This window comes from Phascolarctos cinereus, unplaced genomic scaffold, assembly GCF_003287225.1.
Source record: "Phascolarctos cinereus isolate Bilbo 61053 unplaced genomic scaffold, phaCin_HiC Scaffold_5;HRSCAF=322, whole genome shotgun sequence".
NCBI classification, from domain to species: domain Eukaryota; kingdom Metazoa; phylum Chordata; class Mammalia; order Diprotodontia; family Phascolarctidae; genus Phascolarctos; species Phascolarctos cinereus.
In genome coordinates, this window is record NW_027555958.1 from 254,055,606 (window position 1) to 254,080,547 (window position 24,942).

Sequence of the window (24,942 nt, forward strand, 5' to 3'; positions counted from 1 at the left end):
GAAAGAGGATGGATATATTGGGAAATGTAGGTGACATAAAAACAATATCTTTAAAATTTTATTTTCTCCTTTTCCGTGCTGTGGCTGCAGCTATGAGTATGCTCAGGCTTCAGAAGAGGCTTGCCTCTAGTGTCCTTAGATGTGGAAAGAAGAAGGTATGGCTTGACCCCAGTGAGACTAATGAAATTGCCAACGCCAATTCCCGTCAGCAGATCCGGAAGCTGATTAAAGATGGGCTGATCATCCGGAAACCTGTTACTGTGCACTCTCGGGCTAGATGCCGGAAAAATACCCTGGCTCGACGGAAGGGCAGGCACATGGGCATTGGTAAGAGAAAGGGTACTGCCAATGCTCGTATGCCTGAGAATGTGACCTGGATGAGGCGAATGAGGATTCTTCGCTGTCTGCTCCAAAGATATCGTGAATCCAAAAAGATTGACCGACATATGTACCACAGCCTGTACTTGAAGGTAAAGGGAAATGTGTTCAAGAATAAGCAGATCCTCGTGGAGCACATTCATAAGCTGAAGGCAGACAAGGCCCGGAAGAAGCTCTTGGCTGACCAGGCTGAAGCTCGCCGGTCCAAGACTAAGGAAGCACGAAAGTGTCGGGAAGAGCGTCTGCAGGCTAAGAAAGAGGAGATCATCAAGACTTTGTCCAAGGAGGAGGAGACTAAGAAATGATCCTCCCCTGTCTCCTCTGTACATAGTACTCTTCTATTTGGCTTATACAATAAATCTTGACAGATTGTCCAAAAAAAGTTATTTTTAAAGTTATTGTTAAACTTAATAAGTATTGTAAGTAAGTTCCAAAAATGATTGCATTCTCCCTAGGAAGTTATTTGTCAATATTTCTTCTACTGCTTATTCCACTGGACTTATGTTTACTTAATAACTAGATTCCCTGTGTTTGTATACCTGAGGGAAAAGTTTAGTATGAGGGTTTACCTCTGGATGTTCTTTTGGTGCTTGGTAGCAGTGATTGATTATTTCTACTTGTCAAAACAAAATCCACAAAACAGTTTCCCTAGCCTGAACTCAGACTTGGATTTCTTTTCTGATTTGTTCCCTCATGTTACGAAATAAACTGAGTTGGAAGCACAGACCAAGTATAGGCCTGCCATTTAGACCTGAGTGTGTTGTTCAGGGAAACCAGTCTGTTACTAATCAAGTCTTACACATATGTGAAGCAGTGTGGTACAGTGGAGAGAGCCCTGGATTTGTAGGACTTCAGATCCTGGCTTTGTCACTTACTACCTGCTTGTCTATGGAGAAGTCACTTAATCTTTCTGGATTCAGTTCCTCATCTATAAAATGAGAGAATTGATTAGATGAACTTTAAGGTCCGTTTCAGGTAGATCTTGTGATTTGCTTCATGAAACTGTCATATTAAGTGTGACTTCTGTGCTTTCTAGTGAACCATTGAAAATATGAGTTAAAAAAAAAAAAGAAAATATGAGTCCACATAGGCTTGGTTTCTAGTCCTTTTTTGAGGGCAGACTTTCTTTATATGACCCATGGGTCCTTTGGGATAGGTTCCTCTATTTTGAGGGCTTAACTTTCCCATCCAGAGAGAGGAACTGGGTATTTTCTGAGCGGAAGAATGCCATATCTCAAAGATACGGCTGTCCCTAGAGAGATATAAGGACTTTGAGACAGCTGAGGGGCACGGTCGATAGAGCATTGGAGTCAGGAAGACTTGAGTTCAAATCTTGCCTCAGCTGTGTGACCGTGGGCAAGTCACTTAACTTTGGCACTTAGCACAATGCCTAGAATGAAATGGGCACTATGTAAGCACTGTATAAATGCTGATTCCTTTATCTTTGCAAAACATATCAGTTCTTCTGTTCCCCAACCCTTTTTACCCCTATTCAGTTTAACACGAATCAGGTTAAACTGAATCCTAGGGACAGCTTTGAAGGCAAATAAAAGTGAAGGATGAATGTAAAACTGACACAGATATCTGTGGTAGTAAGAGAGAACTTCAGTAGTCCCTCCTTTCAATAGCTGGTGAAAGTACAATTCTGCAGTTATTAAATTCTTGATTGGTATTACCTACGATTTTGTCTGGTGATAAAGGAAAGAACTTAATCCCAGACTTAAATCTGACATGTAAGGAAAAATGAGTTGTTAGGGGCAGCTAAGTGGTGCAGTGGATAGAGCACCGGCCCTGAAGTCAGGAGGACCTGAGTTCAAATGTGGCCTTAGACCAAACACTCGACACGTACTACCTGTGTGACTGTAGGCAAGTCACTTAACTCCAATTGCCTAATAAATAAATAAACAAACAAACAAACAAACAAACAAACAAATAAATAAATAAATGAAAAATGAGTTGTTGATGGGCATATGTCAGGAATCTTAGGAATAAGTGTTGATTATCTTGTAGTTCTGTAATATCAAGGAAAATGAGAATATAGTTTAGTCAACCTCTGGAATCCAAGAAAGCTGATTTAAAGAAGTTCAGAGAAAAGACAACATTATTCTCATGGCTAAAGACTCTAAAATGACTCAGAAAGGACAAGAAATTCTAAAAGTTCAAATTTTGACAGTGCAAACTTTAATAATCATAGTAATGTAGCTCTACAAGAGTTTCTCTGAGAACAGATTTTTAAAAGGATACATATAATACAAGGAAGGAATGTCACTTAACCAAGATGAATATAATTGAGTACCATGAACTTCTGTGAATGGTGTCAAAAGGATAAAATCTTGAAATTGACTGAGTCTAGTGAAAAGTGTTCAGAACAGAGATATATTAAAAGTAAGGAGTAGACTGGCCCAGGGTTTAGGGACTGTAATTGTGACAGTTGAGAAAGAAAGCTTAGGTTCCTAGTATTTAGAGCTTGAATAGACCTTAGAAGTCATTTAGTCCAACCCTCTCATTTTATAGATGAAGTGAAGATGTAGTCATACAGGTAGTAAGTAGCAAAGCTAAGATTTGAACACATACCTTTTGCTCCTAAGTCCAAGTTTTTCCATAACAATACATTGCTTCTTGTTTAATGTATACCTTATTTCAGAAGTGTGTTTTTTTTTTTTACAAGCAATGAGAGTGGTCTTCTCACTGGAAAGAGTAGAAGAAAGAGGAAATTTTAGCCTGGTTTGGTAAGGTTGTAAGGGAATACCCTATTTAAAAAGAGATCAGGTCTCCAGAACTGGACGGATTTCATTCCAGGGTGCTGAAAGAACTTAAAAATGTTATCTTTGTCCTTTGTCAGTAAGTGTAAAGAAATCTGAAAGTGCAGGAGATGTGCCAAAAGACTTAAGAAGGGCAAGTGTCCTGTTTATTCTTTTTCTTTCCCTCAGAATTTTGTTTGTGCATTGCCTTCGTGTGTGTGTGTTTCCCTTCCCCTCCCTCACTCAGAGGGTTGTCCCTTACAGCAAGAAATAGGAAAAAAAATAGTTCTATGAAATTAGTCAATACATTAACTGATGTATATTTAGGATTCCACAATCGTAGTCTTCCACCTTTCTAGTGGAGAGAGGTACATTTTCTCATCCCTTCTTTAGTAACAAAGTTGGCCAGTTCTAAGTAGAAGGCATTTAATTTCATTTTTCTTTTGTTTTTTCTAAACCCCTAATCTTGTCCTTCATCCTTACCATAGTTTCTATTCCCTCCACCCCTTAGCTCCTTACCAGGCCATCACCCTACTTTAACTATTATGACATCTTGGTGAAGTAGTTCATCTCTACACTATTTTCTTCTCTCTAATTTCTTTTCCCTTTGTTCTGTCATTTATCATGCCTTACCAAAACACAACTCTGGGTTACTCTCACAGTCTGTCTCCTTTTCTGTAATAACTCCTGGGCCCTCACTGCAATGAGGCAATCATTCTATTCTACTCTAATAGATTTGTTCTTCCCCTCCGCAGTGCCTGTTCTGGATGTCATCCCAAATTTCCCCCAGAACTCCCTTTCTACACCCTTTCCTCTGGAGACTTTCCCTTGTATGTCACAGAAAAAAAAAATTGTGGCATACATTCACTAAGAACTCCCTGCTTCATGTTTCTCTCCACTCAGATTTATCCTGTACTCATCTCCTAAGGTGATTTTCCTCAAGCACAGGTCTGATCCTGTCATTTCTCTTTTCTCTGCCCTTGGCCCCACTAAAGGTTCGAATATAAAGTCCTCTGATACTTAAAGTCTTCACAATGTGACCCCTTCATCCCTTTCTTGTCTATACTTTTTTTTTTTTTGGTGAGGCAATCGGGGTTAAATGGTTTGCCCAGGGTCACACAACTAAAAATATGTGTCTGAGGCCATATTTGAACATGGGTCCTTCTGACTCCAGGGCTGGTGCTCTATCCGTTGTACCACCTTGCTGCCCCTCTTCTCTATACTTTTTATGCTTCTCTGAACAATCTACGGTCTAATCTAAAGGCTTCTTTGCTGTTTCCTGCACACAGCACGCTATCCCCCATCTCTCTGCCTTTGCACTGCTGTCCTTTATGCCTGGAATCCTCTCCCTCCTCAGTTATGCCTTAGTTTATCTGGTTTTTTCCAAGACTCAACTTGAGGGCCCCTCCCACCTTTACCATAGGCCTTTCGTGGTCCCTCTAGGCCAGGGGTGGGGAATCTGTGGTCTCAAGGCCACACGTTGCCCTCTAGGTCCTCAAGCGTGGCCCTCTAGGTCCTCTGGGGTGGCCCTTGGAATCCAAATTTCACAGAACAAATCCTCTTAATAAAAGGAACCAATAACTAGAGAGTTTTAGTTCAGTTCTGAGCACCTAACCTAAGGCCTGAGCTGTGCTGTGCTATTACAACCCCAGCTCACCACCAGCAACAAGGGAGCAGTAAAATCCAAAGAGACCCTCATAAACCCCTGTCCATAAATTTTAGTTACTTTCTTTGCTTAATTCCAGATTTCTTCCCAGAGTGGTTTGATCTTTTCACAGTTCACAACAGTGTATTAATGTGCCTGTCTTTCCACAACTGTCCAAACATGGAGTGTTCTCATCTTTTGTCATAGTTGCCTATTTCCTGAGTATAATGTGAAACTTTAGAATTGTTTTGATTTCCATTTTTCTTATTAATGATTTGGAATTCATTCATATGGTTTTTAATAACTTCCAATTACGCTTTGTAGAACTATTTGTCCTTAAACTTTGATCACTTATCCATTGGGAAAATATCCTATTTTTCAAAACAAGGGAAGATTCAACTAGAGCAGGGTAAATAGATGATTCAGGTAATGCCATGATTTGACCAAAGTCAGTGGCATTAAAGATTCCAACAAGACACCAGGCAAAAAATAGGGAATCTCAGGTTAGAAACATAACTAGAGATAGTCCCATGTGGACTTCTCCAATGAAGAACTCAGACCTTTTGAGGCTTTTTATCCTTAGGCATTTTGGGATTATTTGGTTAGCATTAGTATCTTAGAATGAATGATAGGACTTTCACTGACTTTTTAAAGGAGGAGAATTCTCTGCATTTATCTTGTGAGTCTTTAGTATCTGTGATAAAAGTCAGGTCACTTTCTTCAGCTGAATTTTGAGACCGAAATAGGACTAGAGTTCTCATAGTGACCTGCTGTGTTCCATCTTGAGGGTCAGAGACAGCCCAGGCTCTTCCTTGTCAGAACTTCTATCTCCATTATAGGGACAAGAATCCTTAGAAAAGGGTTCTTCCTGACAGAGCAAACAGTGAAGCTTAAAAACTACAGTGGGCATCTGATACTTCTCTTACAAGTCAATCAGGTATTTTTTGAGCATATATTCTAAGTTGTGTTCATTTTAAAGTCGTTAGCCATGTGAATACTCACACCACCTGCATAGACACATAAGTTTAATGTCCCCAGGATGGTGGGAAGGGGGGAAGGTGAAGAATAAAAAGAGATCTCAGAAATTCTTCTTCTCAAATTGGAGAGAGAAAAATAGAAAAATTCACAGTTCAAGTCATTAATAAAAAAACACATTAAGGGTAATAGTAATCACTTGCCTTTATGTAATACTTGAAGGCTTGCAGAGTACTTTTTCACAACAGCACTGTGGGATTGGTAGTATACTTGTTATTATCTTCTTTTTACAGATGAGAAAACAGAGTCTATGAGAATCTCAGTGACTTTCTTTTGATCATGTAGCTAATGAGCTTCTGAGGCAACACTTCAGTCCAAGTTTCATAACTACTTCCATTGCTTTATCTGCTATGCCATGTTACCGTATGACAGTAAGGGCTGTCTGAATTCAGAGGGAGAGGAAAAGAAATCATTTTGGCTGGAATAATCTTAAAAAAAGTAAAAAATGGAATAATTTTGTCTTTACTGTTTGCATATGTTGCATGTAAATACTTTATTTCATGAAAATCTAATATTTTGGCTTTTATTTTTAGGGCTACAATAGTTTCGCTGGAAGACTTTGAACAAAGGCTGAATCAAGCCATTGAACGAAATGCATTTTTGGAAAGTGAACTTGATGAAAAGGAATCTTTGCTGGTTTCTGTACAGAGGCTAAAGGATGAAGCAAGAGGTACAGTTTGTTCTTTCCTGCAGTGATTGGTCTGAAACACTTATTCACATTCCATGTGGCATCTATGTGGCAAAGTGAACAGAGCTTTAGACTTGCAGGCAGGAAGATCTGAATTTGAATCCTGGCTCAGAGATTTACTAGCTGTCTGATCTTGGGCAAATCACCTAACCTTACTCAGTCGCAGATTGTTTATTTGTAAAATGGGGGTAATAATAGGCCTACCTCACAGGGTTATTGTAAGGATCAAATAAGACAACATATGTTTTGTAAAGCACTTTGCAAATTTTCAAGGGCTGTGTAGATAATGTTAGCTGCTATTGTTACTTTTATTATTACATTTGCTGTTAACTTCCTGATCTTGACATTTTCCTGTGAATATTTAATGGTTCTTTGCTCCCTTAGAGTACTCATCCAATTCTCAGGAACTTTAGATGCACCTTTGTGTGTTCTACATCTATATTCCTATCCTGTAGCTTGTACTTGAACTCTAGTTTTGTTTTCAAGTGTTTGCAGTTCATTTCCATTTGAAAGTCTTACCATTACCTCCTTGGAAGTAGCTGTCCTTTCCCATCCTACAGAATTTTTTCCATGCCTCAATCAATACCTACAACTTACAGCTCCCCTTCTCTAACTTCCTTTTTCCTTAAGGAGCCCCTGGCTTCAAACCCTTCATTAGCTTCTAAGTGACTTGATAGGGTTTTGGGAGTTATTAGCCAAAAGATAGCTGTTGAATTCATAAGAGAATATGAATTAATTCTTAGAGGGAGAAGAGCTGAAGTTCAAGCCTTGAAAGATGAACAGAGGAGGTTAGAGGATAAAGAAAAAGTCAATGGAGTGAACAGAAGGAATTGTAGACATAGGAAGAGCACCAGGAAGTATCCTTGTCATTGAAGTAAAGGAGAAAAATTAAGGAACAAAGTGAATGTCAAATGGCCTAGAGAGGTCATCAAGGAGGAGGATTTTAAAAATATCTAGTGGGTTCCATAAAGAGAGATCACTGTTGACACTAGTGTCTCCTTTGACCAGAGAATTTGAAGTCTTTAGATTTTAATCTAGTGGAGGAATTCAGGTCCTTTGTTATAATTTTCAGGAAGTCATTAAAAACATTTGATATTTTAAAAAAATCATTGCTTCCTGCTTGCTCTTTTCTTCATTGGGTTTCTTTTTTTTCTTTCCCTGTTAGTATGTTAAGGGAATACATCACCTGCTAGTAGTAGAATATAAATTCCATTACTCTTTCAGGAAAGCTATTAGGAAGGAATAAAGTATATTAAATTTCTTTTCAGCCCATCACCTGATATGTTTTTGGCTCATCTTGATTTTTTTTTTAACCTGGGTATGCAATGGCACAAGTAATTATTCTCAAGACTTCACATAGTAGGCACTTAACAGTTTTTGAATAAATGGAAAAGCATTTAAGTGCTTACTATGTGTAAAGCACTGTGTTAAGCAGTGGGGATGCTTAAACAACTTCTGCTCTCATGGAGTTCATATCCTATTAGGGGGACACACATATAGAAGGTTTCAGAAATAAGGCAGATGGTAACACTTCGTTAGTATTGTTTCCATTAATAAAACCTTGTCACTTTCTGATGTCAAATCAGGTGTTAAGAATTTTTTTTTCTGAGTCTGGTAATTGTGGCTGTCAGGGAGGTGGCAGCTTCAGCACCTACACAGGTCACATTTCCACAAGGGTTGCTCGCTTTGGGGCAGATTAGAAGTAGTGATGTGAGGTAGTACTGCTATTTCTAGGGCTCTTAGGCTTACCTCCCTGATAGTAGCAGTTGGTCACCAGTGGATATTGATAGGAATGGGCATGGCAGGCTCTTTCTCCACAGGCCTTGCTCCTCTGGGTGATAGTGGTGGGGCCAGTCTGGAAGCAGAGCTGAATAAACGTTTTTAAAGATCTAAGACATCATTTAAACACTTGAGTCATTATGTTAACTCAGTAGACACCTTGTGATATATAAATAAGAGAAATTGAATAGTTTGGAAAATGTATAATTGAGATACTATCGAAAGAATGTGATGGGCTACATGGGCTACCATTCAGGTATGGCTTCCTGAATGATATGCTATGCTTTGTCTCTTACTTCCAATAAGTGTTATTACCTAAATATTTTTAAATTGTAGATTTAAGACAAGAACTAGCAGTACGTGAAAGGCAACAAGAAGTAACCAGAAAGTCGGCTCCTAGTTCTCCAACTCTAGATTGTGAAAAAATGGATTCTGCTGTACAGGCATCCCTTTCCTTGCCAGCCACTCCTGTGGGGAAAGGGACAGAGAACAGCTTTCCTTCACCAAAAGGTTTGTAATTTCTTTTCTCTTCCCAGCTGTAGAATGTCAACTTAAAATAGTTTTACGATTAAGCAGGATATTTGGGGATACTGGTGAACCTAAGCCTATGATATCTTTGGCATAGTGATACCCCTGTGGGAACTCTTGATTGGAAAACTACTTTTATCAGTGCAGATTGACCCCTTGCTCTGCAAATTGTAATCTTAGAGAGTTGCTTTGGGGCACTTAGAGATTAATTAGCTTTCTAGGATCACATAGTCATAGTTAGGGGTTGAAAACTAGACCTTCCTGACTTGGAAGCTAGTTCTCTATTAAGTATGTCACATTTAAATGAGCCTTTATTAAAAGGGCAGAACACTTCTAATTAGTTAGTGAACCAGCATTATTAAGTGCCTAGTATGGGCCAGGTACTGTGCTGAGTGCTAGGTATACCAAGAAAGACAAAAAACAAAAAACCAGCTCTCAGAACTCCCATTGTAATGGGAGTGACAACATATAAACAACTATGTCGAAACAAGATATAGATAGGAAAATTTCAGGGTAGTCTCAGAGGGAAGGAACTAAGATCAAGTAAAACTGGGAAAAAGCCGCCTTGCAAAAGGTTGGAATTTAGTTGAGACGTGAAAGAAGTCAGGAGGCGGAGATGAGGAGTGAGAGGCTTCAGGCATTGGGGACAGTGAAAATGCTTAGAGGCTGGAGGAGTGTCATGTTCGAAAAACAGCACCAGTGTCATTGGATCGCAGAGCATATGGAGAGGAATAAGGAATAAGACTGGAAAAGTAGGAAGGGCTGGGTTAAGAAGGACTTTAAAAGCTAAAAAGAGTGTTTTTATATATAGCAGGTATATAAACCATTTTTTTGGATGGATGACTTGCCAAAAGAAAACACTGAGGAAATGTACAAATTAAAAAACATTTTGAGAGAAAAAAATGACATTTAACTAACTTGTTTTTAAATTAAGCACAGAGTATATAAAATTTTATTATATAACAAATTATATAACAACAACATACTTTAGTTGCAGGTAGAGGAACATCCAGGGAAAAGAGGAAGAGGAATTACATTCAAACCAGAAAGAGTGTCTAAAAGAGAAAAATACATCCAAACAAAGAAAAGCAGAGAGACTTTTGGGGTGGGGGAAAAGCAGAATGGTAAAGTTATTAAGAGTGAAGTAGAAGAATGAAGAGAGATAAGAGAAAGGAACAAATATTTCACCTTGCCCTAAATCCTGTGTCTCTCCACCCTGCCATAGGCCATTGTTCTAACCTGCTTTGAAAGGCATTGACCCCCCAGTCAGCCAAAGCAGCTTTGATTCCTTTCAGGAACTTGTTATCTTTTTTTCTTTCCTATCATTTGTTTATGGATTGGGGCAAATCTGACTGGGGTTTATGAGGTTCTGTTTGGATTTTGCTGCTCCCTTGTTTCTGGTGGTGAGTTGGGGTTGTAATAGCATAGCGGAGCTCAGGCCTTAGGTTAGGTGCTCAGAACTGAACTAAAACTCTGAGTAACTGCCATACCAGCATGTCATTATGTGAATATAAGCATTTATTTAGAGTAACCAAATGAAAAATAGCTAATGCAGTTTTAAATTAATAAAACAAGCAGCACCAAATTTATAATAAAGGAAAAGAAAATACAAAGGCAGTTCTAAACATTGAAATGTCTTTTTCTGAACTTGTAGCCAGTAAGTTTTAACTTGTTCCTTCTTTAAGAATTTCCTTAGTCATTATCATGAAAGGCATATAATCTACTTTTTTTTGGTATGATTTTTAATATTCAGGTTGCATAGCCCTTTTTGTATTTATTATAGTGTATAATGGGTTGTTGGTCTAAAGCTAATTTCTGGCAGACTATTTTCCAGTTTGTCTAGTAATTTTCATCAAATAGGGAATTCTTTCCTAGATACATTTTTGAGTTCTTTTGACTCTGTTATTGAATTAAATTATTTCTGATTCTTCCTTGTCTTTTCTGGTCTTTTGATCTACTTTTATGTTTTCAGCCAGTACCAAAATAGTTTTGATAACTTGACTTTATAATATAGTTTAAGGTCAGGAATACCATTCATTTTTTTAAAAAATAAGTATTCTAGATCTATCTTCTCTCCAGATACATTCTGTTATTATTTTGTCTAGCTTTGTGAAGAGTTGTCCCTTTGCAGTTTGATTTCTGTAGCATTAAATCTTAAATTTAGGTGGTACTATCATAGCTTTGAGTACCAAATATCCCTCCAGTTATTTAAGTTGTTTTTTATTTCTTTAAGGAATTTTGTGTAGTTTTTTCTTTAATGGGTATTGAGTGTACTTTGGTAGGTTGATTCCCTGGTATTTTACACATTTTTTTGAGTGGAACTTTCTGTTATTGCTTCTCATATGTTGTTATTGTTACCAAGAAACACTGGTACTTGTTGGTTTATTTTGTAGTCTTCAACTTGACTGAAACTTAATTGTCTCAATTAGTTTCTTTGGTGATTCCCTAATATTTTTAAAGCATACCATCATAAGAACAGGTATAGGGACTAGACCTGTAATTTCACTGGTATAGAGAATTACTAGATGCAGAAGGCCCCTCTAACCAATGCAGATGAGCACCAACTCTGCAATTTTAAATCTTAGAGAGTTTAAAATCTCTAAAGTCTCTCACATACAGATAGTAACATTCCCAGGGTCATGTAGTCAGTACAGTGCTTGAAGCAAGACTGGAATTTAGGTCTTCCTGCCTCCAGAGCCAGCTCTGTTGTGCTCACTAAACCTTGCTGCCTCTAGTAGTAAAGCATTATGTCATCAGTACAAAGGGATAGTCTCATCTCTGCTTGTGTTTATACCTTTTATTTTTTCTCTTTGTTTTATTGCAAAGCATTTTTAGAACTGTGTCACATAACATCAGGGAAAAAGGCAGTCCTTTACTCCTGTAGGTACTAGTAAAGTTTCTAGTGTTTTCCCATTGCATATAAGAATAGCTTTTGATTTTATGTGATCCATCTATGCCGGTACTTTGTAGAATTTTTGGTATAAATAAGTTTTCTACTACGTTTTATAGTTTTTGGTGTTTAAACAATTATATAAAATTTGAGATAAAAAATGTGATTATTAGCATGCTTTTGCCCTTTTTTCTAGCATTCTGTAATCAACATGGGAGGGTAGGGTGGATTTAAGAACATAGGGTCAAATCCATACTATAATGAAGCATTGGAGTAGAACTTTGTGGAGAATTTTTTTTTTATTTTACTAATGTTGTGACTTTTTTGGGAGTGTAGACATGTTCCCCTTTCTCATCTTCATAACATTTCAACTTGGTAGCCTTGGCTAAAGAAATAAAAATTAGTATATAATTTAGAACAGATTTTCACTCAGATTTTCCTGTGCCTACTCAATCTAGCATTTTCTTTTGTGCTTGGCAAAGGTTCTTAAATCTCTATATTTTGTGTCCAAAATGATCTTTCTGTGTTTTCAAATGAGACAATATATTTAAAGTGTTTGGGGGAGCAGAAAATACTTCAGTTAGTATTTCATGAGCAAAATTCATTTTTGAAATTGGTAGTTGCATGTTGTACTTATTACCATAGATGAGGGCACAAGCTAAATGTGCATTTATAAATGGTGTCAACAGCTATAGAATCTATTCTCTATATCTTGGTATTTACTTTTACTTTCAGTGGAGAACAAAGTCTGTGGTAAATCCGGAATTGGCTATGGCTTCGTGTCAGTGCTGAATCCATTTTGCTTTGTTTTCTTTGAAGCAGGAGACATGAAGGAGAGGAGGATGTGTGTACATTTAGAATTAATTTAATCATTAAAAAGTAGAGGTAGGAGTTAATGAAACAGGTTATGCTTATGATGAATAAATGTAATATGTGCAAAACTTAGAGAATTATAAACACATCTTTATTTCCTATAGGTATACCAAATGGTTTTGGTACGAGCCCACTAACTCCTTCTGCAAGGATATCAGCATTAAACATTGTGGGGGATCTCTTGCGGAAAGTAGGGGTGAGCACTCAGCTATTTATCCCTTTAAGTTTCAGTTACCATATGATTGCTCTCTATTGTGTTGAAAGCAAAGAATAGAAGGGAACCCTTCTTACTATTAAGAAAATGTTTAAACTGAGAAACCATAGGATGTAGTGTCTAGAAGACTTTTTAATAGAAAACCAACTTCACATTTCTGTTTTTTGTGTTTTAGCAAGGCATGATCAGTCCAACTTAATTACTCATTTGATTGAGTTTTTTTAATCTTTCCTCCCTTCCTGCCTTGATGGTGGTTCATAATAAATCTCTAAGGGTAAATGGAAAAGGGGAAGGAGTTCAGGTTTCAGCCTCTTAGTCTCCTTACTTGTTGAAAGTTCTCTTTCAACTATGGAAACTGTGAATGACTTAGCTGTTCTCAGCAATACAGAATCCAAGACAATTCTGAAAGACTCATGATGAAAAATTCTGTAGACATCCAGAGAAAGAACTAATGGGGTCTGAATGCAGATCGTAGCATAATATTTTTCACTTCCTTTTTTTTTCCATGGTTCTTTTTTTCTTTTGGTCTCTGTTTTCTTTTGCAGCATAACTAATATGGAAGTATGTTTTATGTAATTGCACATGTATAACCTATATCAAATTGCTTACAGTCTCAGGGAGGGGGAAGGTGAGGGAGAGGTTTGGAACTTAAAAAAAAATTTTAAGTGAATGTTAAAAATTGTCTTTATGTGTAATTGGGGAAAAATAAAATATTATTTAAAATATGGAGAAGTTCAAATTAATTTCTCAAATCAATTGTTTAATTATTTTTATGAATAAGATGCCTTTCTCACAATAGTTGTGCATGCTTTATAAACCTTAAAGTGTTATATAATTGTGAACTAATAATATACTAGGTAGGTACCCCTAGTCCCTTATAGTCATATTGTTTATTATAAGAATTATTCTTTTTTTTTTCCCCTGTGCCATATTTGTCCATCTACTAAACTGGAGTAATGAGATGGATCATGTAGTTAACATGCTAATTTGGCTTCTCCAGTTTGGCAAAAAGCCATAGGAGGTTTTTAGGGGGCTATATGAGAAGTCACCAGTATTTACTTTTTTGTGAACATTTTAATTATAGACATGAAGTGTAAGAGATTATATGATAAAGTTGTACTTTAAAGAGCACCAGATCTGGAGTCAGAAGACTTGGGTTTAAATTCCAGCTCTTTTACCATCTGTATAATCTAAAAAGTTAGTCAGATTTAGAAGAGCTCAAAGGAGATGTTTGGATATAGTTAAAATTTTTATTATCATTCCCATGTAAAAAGTATGTATTGTGTTGAGTTGAAGAGTGGATAGAGAACTAGGAGACCTGAAATCCATCCCTGGCTTTACCACTTTTGTGTTAGAATTTTTATTAACTGTTAGGGTAGAATGATATCTTCCTTCAGAGAATTCTTAAGTAATAATTCATTAAGTTTATAAAGTGTTTTGAGTTCCTTACAAAGAAACTTATTTTATTAGTTGATTATTGTTTGATTATAGCTCTAGTTTTCTAAGTTATTTAGATAGCCTGTAGCCTTTATTATAAAATGGGTGAGTGGCATCAGTTATCTGTGAGAATACAGAAGTGGTTTGAAATATAGATTACTGTATGTAAGCAAATTTTCTTTTTTCTTTATTTAGGCCTTAGAATCCAAATTAGCTGCTTGCAGGAATTTTGCAAAGGATCAAGCATCACGGAAATCCTATATTTCAGGGAATGTTAATTGTGGCCTGGTGAATAGCAGCAGCACAAAGTTCTCTCGTTCAGGGCATACATCTTTCTTTGATAAGGGGTAAGTTCTAAAGCACATGAGAATTAATTTTTTTTGAGTAAGACATCAGAAGAAGTTACTAATTGACCAGTTGTGTTTAGTGAAACGTGATGCACTTGAACATATAATACATAAATATACTTAGTTGCACAAATCCAGAAAGTATAAACCAGTGGAAACTTGTTGAATTTAATCCAGGTCCCTTGAGATCTGCATTATATGTCATTATCAACCAGATTACAGCAGAATCAATTCTATTCTAATTCACTCTCCTCTTGTTGACCCACAAAGGAAAAAACTTTGGGCTAACTGAAAGAAGTAAATACTTCTAAAGGTACCTCTGATTCAGTAGCTTTTGAGCCATTTCCTCTCTGTCGCTAATATTACTAACATAGGGAGTTCTTTTCTGCCATTTTCACTGTGAAAGCAAACATTAGTTACTAGAATATTTCATAGACTTTTAAGGGAGCCCACATTTCTTGTTTTGCTTATTAGCTATAACAAACATATGAAGGGTGTTAATGCCAGGTATATTTAAGCCCAGTGTAAAAGTAGCTTTTTATTCTATTTGCGTAAACATATATAACTGAGTATCTTCATTATGTTTACCTTAGAAAGTTTGACTCTGGAGCCAGGTAAGTATTACTACTAATTAATGCTTTTTGATTAAAGGGCATTTTACTTACTTTTTTTTTTTTAGTGAGGCAATCGGGGTTAAGTGACTTGCCCAAGGTCACACAGCTAGCACATGTCAAGTGTTTGGTCTGAGGCCAGATTTGAACTCAGGTCCTCCTGACTTCAGGGCCGGTGCTCTATCCACTGTGCCACCTAGCTGAAAGGGCATTTTTCTTTCAGACCACACATCATTAGATCTAATAACCCTAACTATATCGCTGAAATCTTAAGTAATTTTTCTCCATCTCCTGGAGTTTCTTGGTGGATATACTCTCCCTGATAAGATGTAGGTAATTTTTCAGACAGACTTGAAGAATGGGCATATTTTACTCTGATTTAAAGGGAACAGATAAGATAAAATTTTGTGTGAAGGCTTCTGTTTGCCTCAAGTGCTGTGGAGAAAATAAAGGGACATCCTTTATATAAGATTTGGGTGTTGGAACAACATCTAGAAGATACATTAGATTTTTATCAAGTAACTACTGATTGTCTCTAATGTATTAGTTATTTTTTCTCCTTTTTGAGTCATGTTTTCTAGGAAATCTATCAAACCTGTTAATGCCATTCCAGGGGAACTGAGATAAACTATAATTTCAGTGATCAAATGCATTATTATCTTAGAGGCATACTAATATGTATTGCCTTAAATTACATTCAGTTCAGAATCCCCTGTTGTTCCATTCTCATTTACAGTTCAGAATGTCTGAAGTTCTTTTTAGTTGTATGAAGCCTATTAACAACTTGATGGGAGTAGGAGGAGAAGGAATGGGTAGATGATGAGAGAATGAAGGAAGATTTTAAGTTGGAATATATTTTCACATAGAAACAATGTCTTAAGTGTTGGTTTGGGATGATCGATACAATACTAATTGTGTGTACTAGCATAGTATAGTATAATACTACTGTAGTCATGTTATGGATTGAGGATATTTTTGTGAATTGGCCTAGGAATCTAGCCGCCAGTTAAAATACTTCCTGTGAGAAAATGTGCTTCTGGCTTTAAACATCTGACCTATAGATAAATTTTTGAAGCTCTAACCCTTTTGTAGGTTGGGAACTTTATTTGCTTATGTTCTGTCCCTTTTTGAGGTCACTGAATTATGGCTAAAAAAATAAGGCTAGTTAGAAACGTGAAGAAAGATAAATCTATGGTCATTGTTTCCTGGTAGATGGGAGGGTTCATGTGGAGGCCAGATGGTACCCTGATGCTTCTTTTGGGTAAGGGGACACCATGTCTCTTTAACCTGAGGTTCATTTATTGACATTTAATATATGTCAGCATATACAAGCTTTGGAACAGTATTTAAAAACCTTTTTATTTGAATTGCTTGTGATTTAAAAAAAAACCCAAGAGATTTAAAAACTTTATTGTATGTCTACATCTCAATGGAAAAAGATATTGAATTATCAAAATAATCTGTGCCAACCTATTTAGAGGGCATTTCTCCAGAGATGACTCTTGATGCCTGTCTCTGTAGGTGGCATTTTGATTAAACTGAATGATTTCTAAGGCCTACCATTCTGTAACATTTCTAACATATATGCTTCCATGTTCCATTGTTCAGGCCTGCTCTCCATTTCCTGCAGCTGTTAAGATTCCTTTCTTTTTCCTGGTTCATGAATTAGGTACCTTTCTAAGGGCTTACTTCTTTGAAGTTACTTTTTTTGTTACTTTCTAACAGCTTCCTTCTATTCTCATGTGTCATTGTGAGCTGAAGAAACCCTAGACAACAGCATAGGGATAAGGGTCGTTTGAAAGGACAGGGGCTTAGTCCCTCAGTCAGTGGCACATGTGGAACTGTGGACATATAGAAGCTCTTCAACACCTAGCACAGTGTGTGGCATGTTATTGAATAAATGCTTGTTGACTGATTGACATCTGTGGTAATACAAGGAAGCGTTTCTGGAAACTTTAAGGTAGCATGCCTGCCAGGGGCAGTCTTTAGAGAAACAAGCTTACAAGTAATTGGGTTTTATCTCTGGGAATTAGATTCTTAGTTGTCTTATTCAAAAGGAGACAAATATGTAACACTTTTAGGCCTTGTTGTTAGTATTGTTCCTTGGTGAATTTTTTTTCAACTATATAAAACCTTAGCACTAGTTGATTAGAATTTTTTTCCTTTGTCACAGCTCTTTAAATGGATCAACTAGTGATGTATGATCTTCTGTCCAATCTAGTCCTCTGTACTTGTTTAGATGAAGGAACTAATGAACAGCAGTTCATTTTGTCATTTGGCCTATCCAAGGAGTGGACTTGAGTCTACTTCTACCACTACTTTGCTGTGTATTGAAGGCATATCTCTCTGGGACTCACATTACTCATTGAGCAAATTAGATGGTCTCTACAGTGTATGACTTTAGTTCAGGCTTTGTTCTCAAAAAGTGGGTAGAAGTAGGGAAGGAGAAGTAGTATTTCAAAAAGAAAACAAAAAGTGAATTATTTTGATGGGGAAAATTGGGTTGTTATTAACAATTCTTTTGCTTAAGGTACCCTATTTAATATTCACAACTTTGACCCATAGTCAGAGATTACTATGCTTTTTCGGGGCTTCTGAAAATTAGGAGAAGTTTGGTAAAGGATCTGAAAAACACAACCATTTTTAAGAAAGTTTTAGTGTAAACTCAAAAATGTCCATGAAAATATTATGTACAAATAAGATAGGCAGAATAAATTCCAGATAATCTTCAGAGGGACAACAAGTCACTATCTCACCCCCTGCTTCCCTTAAACTTGATGAGCAGTAAGGTCTTCCATCTTTGGCATTCAATGATTCTGTAATTTGTGGGGTTTTTAAAAAGCATTGTCTATCCATTTTAGAGCAGGCTCTGCAATGAGCCTGTCTTCTTTCTTTCTTTTCATCTTCACTATTCCTTCTATCCTTTTAAACAGAGTGCATACTTCTTAAGGGCAGGGACTGTGTTTTTGCCTTTTTTTAAAAAAAATATATCACCAGTGCTTAGTACAGTGCCTGGCACATGGGTAAGCACTTTCCAAACTCTTTCTTACTGTCTACCTGACAATAGGCAAGGTCTATTTGCAAAGAAGGTTGAGCCTTGTAAATTGCAGCTCTGTTAGAGAAAATCTGTTGTAGTCAAGCCTTTCTTGCTCTGTTCCACTCTTAAAGAAATACCACTTTGCCAACATCAGGAAGAAACCAGTGATATATCATTTGAGGAAATTATTCATAGAGAAGAATTAGAAGCAATTCAGATGGCTGTCTTTTATTTTTATTTTTTTAACTTTTGATAATTTTAGAGTGAATAGAGTGCTGGCCGTGAAGTCCAGAAGACCTAGGTTCAGGTCCTTCCTTTCATAAGTACTGTTAAGTGTGACCTTGCACAAATGACTTAGCCTTTCAGTCCTGGCAGCTCTGAGGCTCTGAGTTGCAGAAAAAGTGCAGACCAGTATTGGGAGAAGGGTTTTCCTTGTCTGGGAATTCCTATCCCTAATTTTGTTGTTCAGTCATTTTTCAGTTGTGTCCGACTCTTTGTGACCCCATTTGGGGTTTTCTTGGCAAAGATACTGGAATGGTTTGCTTTTCCTTCTCTAGCTCTAGATTTTACAGATGAGAAAACTGAGGCAAACAGGGTTAAGTGACCTGTTCAGGGTCACACAGATAGTAAGTGTCTGAGGCTAGATTTGAAATTGGGAAGATGAGTCTGACTCCAGGCCCAGATCCACTATACCACCTAGCTGCCCCATCCCTAATTTTAGTAGACCAAAAAGTCTTAAAAGCACTTCCAGTATGATGAGACCTTTTATTTCCCACTGGCAGTCAACAGCATTCAGGTACATCATTTTCTATTAAGTATTTGACTTAATGGATATTTAAAAACAATAATTAGAACACAGTTTTTTATTTGAAAATATGTATTCTTATTGTTAAATATATAATTTTAAAACTTTTTCTTGATTCTTAGATGATTTTTTTTGGTGACATCTGAGTGCTAAGAGTTTTCCTGAAGGCAGTTGAGAATGTGTTTCTGAAATTATGCATCATTGGGAAATTTTCAAATTAAGTTTTCAGATATTTACTTGTTACTCTTTGCAGAAAAAAGCACATGTGTGTAAAGTCTAAGTTATCCTGTCTAAATAATCTCTTACAAACAAATTAGAAGTAGGATATATTAGTTATATCCTGATAAGTAGAGTGTTTTGCTAATTGAATGTTCTGGTTAATTTAACATAACAAGGAACCCCTTTTAATTTCAGCATCTGCTGTTAAACATTTGTAAAAACAAATTAATACAATCTGCCAACAGCATGGTATATGGGTGATAATGGGACCTTTTTAATTTGATGATTCAGTATTATGTAGTGTTTCAGGGCATCTTCATCAAGGTTGTTGTTTTGCAATGTGGTTAGATACAGAAGGTTTAAAAAAGTAGGCTGTATTTATGCCGATGCTGGAACACATTCTGGAAGCAAACTTAAAAGTCTCCATTAGGTTATAGATTGTAGAAAAATTCTGGTTATTTGAAGGTTCGAAGGCTTCACTATTATTAATTCATAAATCCACAAAATGTGTATTGCCATATTCACATTAACCAATGTTTGTTCCCCCAGTGTCCTCTTCCTGCCAACAGCTCTTAGTTTTTCTCTATTGCATCACTCAATTAAAAGAGTATATGTTCTGCCACTGAGTTCTCTCCCAAAAACAAATTGCCAGGTGTTCCAGGCTTTCACTTACATAAGTAGACTAGCCTTAGAACATCCCTGGAGTTTTGCTCTGCCCTTGGCTTGGGTTATACAACTACTCAGTGAAATCAGCAATTAAAACAGTTCACTGTGAAATAGAAAAAAATAAATGACCACATCCATTGTGTAGATTTGTTTTGCTTGACTATATTTGTTACAAGGGAGAGCTTTTTTTTTGGGAGGGAGGGAGTTTTTGGGTCATGGGTCATGGTGGTCCCCTAAAAGGAAAGTGTGAAACATTTTAAAAAGAACACAAGAGAGCTGAAGGAAGTTCAGAAAGAGATACATTAGCAGAGCAGTTTTGGAACTACTGTATTATTATATGCTTTTATATACTGTGTTGGTTATATACTTTTTAAAACTCAAGCTGTACATAGAGAGTCAGGGTTTCCCTGAGAATCATCATTTTCTGGTTTTTTTGACTCTGAAAATGATAGTTTGTCAAGTTCATAAAAATACAAAAGATAATTTAATTAAAATAAAAATGAAACAAAATCAGATTGCCATTTGATACCTGCTAAAGTGTAATGCTAGAAAGGAAAGACAATGCATTATGTTGGTCAGTAGCCTTTAAACAATCTAATTTCTTGTGGGCCTTGTGCACATTTGCTTGAGTTAATTTTTCATGAATAGTGTGAAAATAGTCTGTGTTGCTGTTTACATAAATTGTTTCCTTTTTTTTTTCTTAGGCAAGAAAAAGTCATATTCCCCACCTTGTTCATGGGTAATTGAATTATTTTGCTGTGGTGGGGCGCATTCCTTGAATCCTGGTGTCTGATTTAGAGACATTAACTAAAATTCAGCATACTAACTGCATGGGCCTGACTCAATTCAGTTTATCAAATAAGACTTGCTCTGTGCCAGCACTGTGCTGGGGATACAAAGAAAAAAACCACCCTTAAGGAACTTCTGTTCTTTTCCCAGTTTTAACCAGCTTATAGTCCATTAGTGACCTGTTTTGAGCTGGCTACATATTGCTAGTTACATTTACTTTTAGGAAGAGCTGAAAGAGCTTCAGTTCTGGTTCTAATACCATTGAACAGCTCTTGTCTCCTCTCACTCACCCCACAAATCCATTCTATCGCTAAATCTTTTCATTTCTACAAACATCTCTTACATGTTCCCTTTTTTCTATTCACATGTCCCACCCTGGTGAAGGCCCATATTACCTTATACCTGGACTAGTACAAAAACTTTCTAACTGGTATCTGGGCCTCAAGTCTCTCTCCATACCAGTCAATCTTCCACTCAGCTGCCAAGCTCATATTTCTAAAGTGTAGGTCTAACCATGTCACACACACAGTGAGTTTCAGTGACTCCCTACCACTGCCATGATCAAATATAAAGTCTTTGACATTTAAAACTCTTCATAGCCTGAACAGCCCTCTTCTATCTTTCCAGTCCTCTTATACTTTATTCACCTTCATACAATTCTATGTACAATTCAGCAACACTGGCCTACTTGGAAATCCTTTAACACGATGCCCCATATCCCATCTCTCTTCCTTTGATGTTCCCCATGCCTGGAATACTCTGTTCTCACCTTGCGTCTTTGTTTTCTTGATTTCTGAACTCAGCTTAAAGCGTACCTTCTGTAGGAGGCTTTCCGTGTGCCCAGCTGCTAATGCCTTCTTCTTTCAGATTACCATTATCTACTCTGTGTATATATATATATATATATATATGAACCTAGTTATATACATGTTGTCTTCCCCATCAGAATATACAGTCTTTGAGGGCAAGGATTATGGGTTGTTTGGTTTTTTTTTTTGTCCTTTGTGTCAGCACAGCTTAGCACAGCACCTAGCTCATAGTAAGTCCTTAATAAATGCTTGTTGATTGACTGGCTGACTGATTAGAGGTTCTTTCTTTCTTTTGAGGGATCAGCAACTATTTTTAAACTTTCTGTTTATGTTACACTAGGTGAATGGGGATTTGTTTTTTAGTACTTTGATAATGAGACCTAGATTCAACTCTTTCCTCCGATGGAAACCTCCAGAAAGACCTGAGTAGAAATATACCCTAGGAGTAAAGTCCATGGTTATGTTTTCAATTCTCCCTTCTCTTCTTCACTTCTTCTCCCCCCTCCTCCCTAATAGCTTTTCCATTTGTCTTATAGACAGAGCCTAAGTTATTGATTCTCACAAAACCCTCTTGGAAGGTAGTGGTGAGCTTTGACACTAGTGACTAGTGTGGTCAGGGCTGTAGGTAAAGTGAAGGCCAGGAGTCACTTCATCATAATCTAATGTGATTTTGTGGATTTCATGTTGTTACATAATATTTTTTGCATTCCCAAATCATAACTTATATGTGTTCCCTTATTCTTGCCTACTTTAGGAAGCAGGAGTTGGACCCTAGAGTGAGTGAGAGTAACATATACAGAAATTAATTTGATATAATTTCTTTAGTGATTTCCCATTTTCAAAACACCAGGGATGATAACAATATGAAAACTGCAACTGTTCCTGAGCAGCAGCTTTTCTTTCCATTAAACTCCATTCAGAGCAGTTGTGGTTAGCTTTAATGGCATCTAGGCATTCTCGACTTTGCAGAGTCAGGGGGAAGCATCTTGTAAAGCGTGAAGTACTGTAGAAATGTGGCTAGTAGTCATAGTTACACAATATTTTTATTTTGTGCAGGACGTTTCCATTCTAGTTGCCATTGTCTTCTCCCATTGAAACTATTCATAGTGAGACCTAAGGCAACTTTTTCATGATTATAGACCTAAAGTTCTCTTTTATCTTTTCTTTTACTCCATTCGAGTCATACAACATTATACAGTGGAAAGACTGCTGAGAGACCTAGGTTCTACTTTAGCCTCTGACACTGCAAGATCTTTGCCAAATAACCATATAAGTACAACTCTTATGGAGAGACAGCATGATATATAGTTCATTGGTTTTCTATATGTGGTCCAAGGTTCCTAGGGATCCCCATCACCATTTCAGAAGTCCTTGAGGTCAAAACAGTTTTCATAATAATAAGACTTTATTTGCCTATTAAGATACTCATCACTTTTTCAAGGTAGCTAGGTGGCACAGTAGTTAGAGCCTGGAATCAGAAGACCTGAATTCAAAAGTGGCCTCAGACACATACTAGTTGTGTTACCCTGGGCAAGTCACTTAACCCATTTGCCTCAGTTTCCTCAGCTGTAAATGGGGATAACAGTACCTAACTCAGGTTCCCCTCCCTTCCCTCTGTGTGAGACTAGCTTTGTTTTTGGAAAATACTGATTTTTTTATAAAAGTTATTTATGTTAACATGAAATGGGTGTGTTATTTTTAATGAATTAATAAATATTTTAAAAATTTATCAGTTTTAATTTCCAGTAGATAAAACCCACATAAACAAAGCTGAATAATTTTTAAGAGTGTAAAGGGTCCTGAGACCAAAAAATATGAGACCCTCTGGTCTAGTGGAAAGTATGCTGGATTTAAGAGCAACTTGAGAATCAAGCCAGGCCAGCCTTTAAACCATTACCAGCTCTGTAACAATGGGGGCTCACCTCTTTGACCCTCAGTTTCTTTATTTGTCAAATGGTGATAATACCTGAAGTACCTATCTCATTTGTTCATTATGAGGCTGAAATAACATAATATGTATAAAGTGCTTTTCCAGTCTTAAAGCCTTATGCAAGTACCGGCTACTATTATCAGCTATTTTTCAGTTGGTAGAGCGTGACGGACACCTCTGAGGCTGTACTTATGCCTAATTTTCTCTCCTTTTATCATTTGATTTCACTTTACCCATGTCTATCCCCACAGCTAAATCTTGTTTGAATTCCTGATCTCTGCCAGGAGTGCTGTTATGGTTGTTGAATAATAGTATGACTGAAATAGTTTTCAGCTTTGGGAAAGTGTGGGAGGCCTGAGTTGTAGACCTGGCTCTTCTACTTACTACTTGTTTGACCTTATGTTAATCACTTCCTCTCAGTGTCTGTGTGTATGTGTGTGTGTTTATTTTTCCTGTGAAATGAATTTGAGCTAGATGATCTTTAAAGTTCCTTTTAGCTTTGGATGCTTCTAGTACTACATCAGTAGCACTTACTGTTTAGAGGCCTCCTAGAAGCCTTTGACTAAGTTCATCTTAGAGCTTACACTGTATTATTTTCTTCTAGAAAAAGTCCCCTTTTGCCAGCAAGCGGTTTTTAAAATTGCTGTCCTTGTTACTCAGAATGGGCATTTATTTTTTAGTATCTTGGTAACTGGACTTTCTGTGAGGTCTGGATTTAATTCCTTTTCTCTTAATGGAAACTGGAAGTCCCAGGTATTGTTTTTCCCAGGGGCACAAAGTATGTATGTATATATGTATGTATGTGTGTGTCTATGTGTATCTCTCTTTCATCTATTTCCCTCCAGTTCTCTCCCCCCACCATCTTTGATACCTGCCTTTTCATTTGTTATTTATTGTTAGAGAAATAAGGCATATGTTATGTCATCTGATCCTCATAAGAGTTTCTGAGGTAAAGTTATCTCCATTATCTCCATAAAGTATTATCTCCATTTTACAGATTCAAAAACCTGAGATTCTGAGACATGAAATTGACATGACTAATAGGAGGTAGAGCTGAGACTCAATCCCTGGTCTTTTTTATTCCAAGTTGAGTGCTCTCTTCATTCACTTGCTGCCCTGTGTAGAAAAGGAATTGAGGTGACTTCTGGGCAAGAAAAGGGGTCCATTAGTACATGTTATTGAGATAGTTATTTGTCTCCCTCTGTGAAATTATTTTCAGCAGCAAAAATCTGTTGAGCACTAAAACAGCTGGTCATGAAGATATGTTTTGAGGAATACTGAATCTGCCAAAGGGCATCAGAATCTGAGATTTTAACCCAAATCTAGGATTATGCACAAGACAGCCTTACAGGCCTTATTGTTTCTCACACTGGGGAAATGGTAAGAATTATGAGTATGGACTCCAATAGAATAGTTGGGACTTGAAGTGAACCATAAAGTATGGGTAGGATTAGAAATCTTTTGGTTCTCTGAGATCTTGTTTCTTATGCCTTTGTACTCATGCAGAGAAGTGGAGAAAAG

General features: G+C 36.9%; 1 protein-coding gene and 1 pseudogene across 6 annotated transcripts in view; both read left to right on the plus strand.

Moving 5' to 3' along the window:
* Positions 1 to 24,942, plus strand: part of NDEL1 (nudE neurodevelopment protein 1 like 1) — a 103,217-nt gene that overhangs the window by 71,351 nt on the left and 6,924 nt on the right. For 5 of the 6 annotated variants that reach the window (XM_078155672.1, XM_020966436.2, XM_078155671.1 and 2 more), the window contains 4 exons: positions 6,333 to 6,469; positions 8,603 to 8,776; positions 12,662 to 12,753; positions 14,404 to 14,555. In XM_078155672.1, coding sequence (XP_078011798.1) covers positions 6,333 to 6,469; positions 8,603 to 8,776; positions 12,662 to 12,753; positions 14,404 to 14,555 — 555 coding nt within the window. Of the gene's footprint in view, positions 1 to 6,332; positions 6,470 to 8,602; positions 8,777 to 12,661; positions 12,754 to 14,403; positions 14,556 to 20,597; positions 20,633 to 24,942 lie in introns of all 6 variants that reach the window. The other variant, XM_020966437.2, reaches the window with a different exon arrangement.
* LOC110194250 (large ribosomal subunit protein eL19 pseudogene) lies at positions 49 to 760 on the plus strand (annotated as a pseudogene).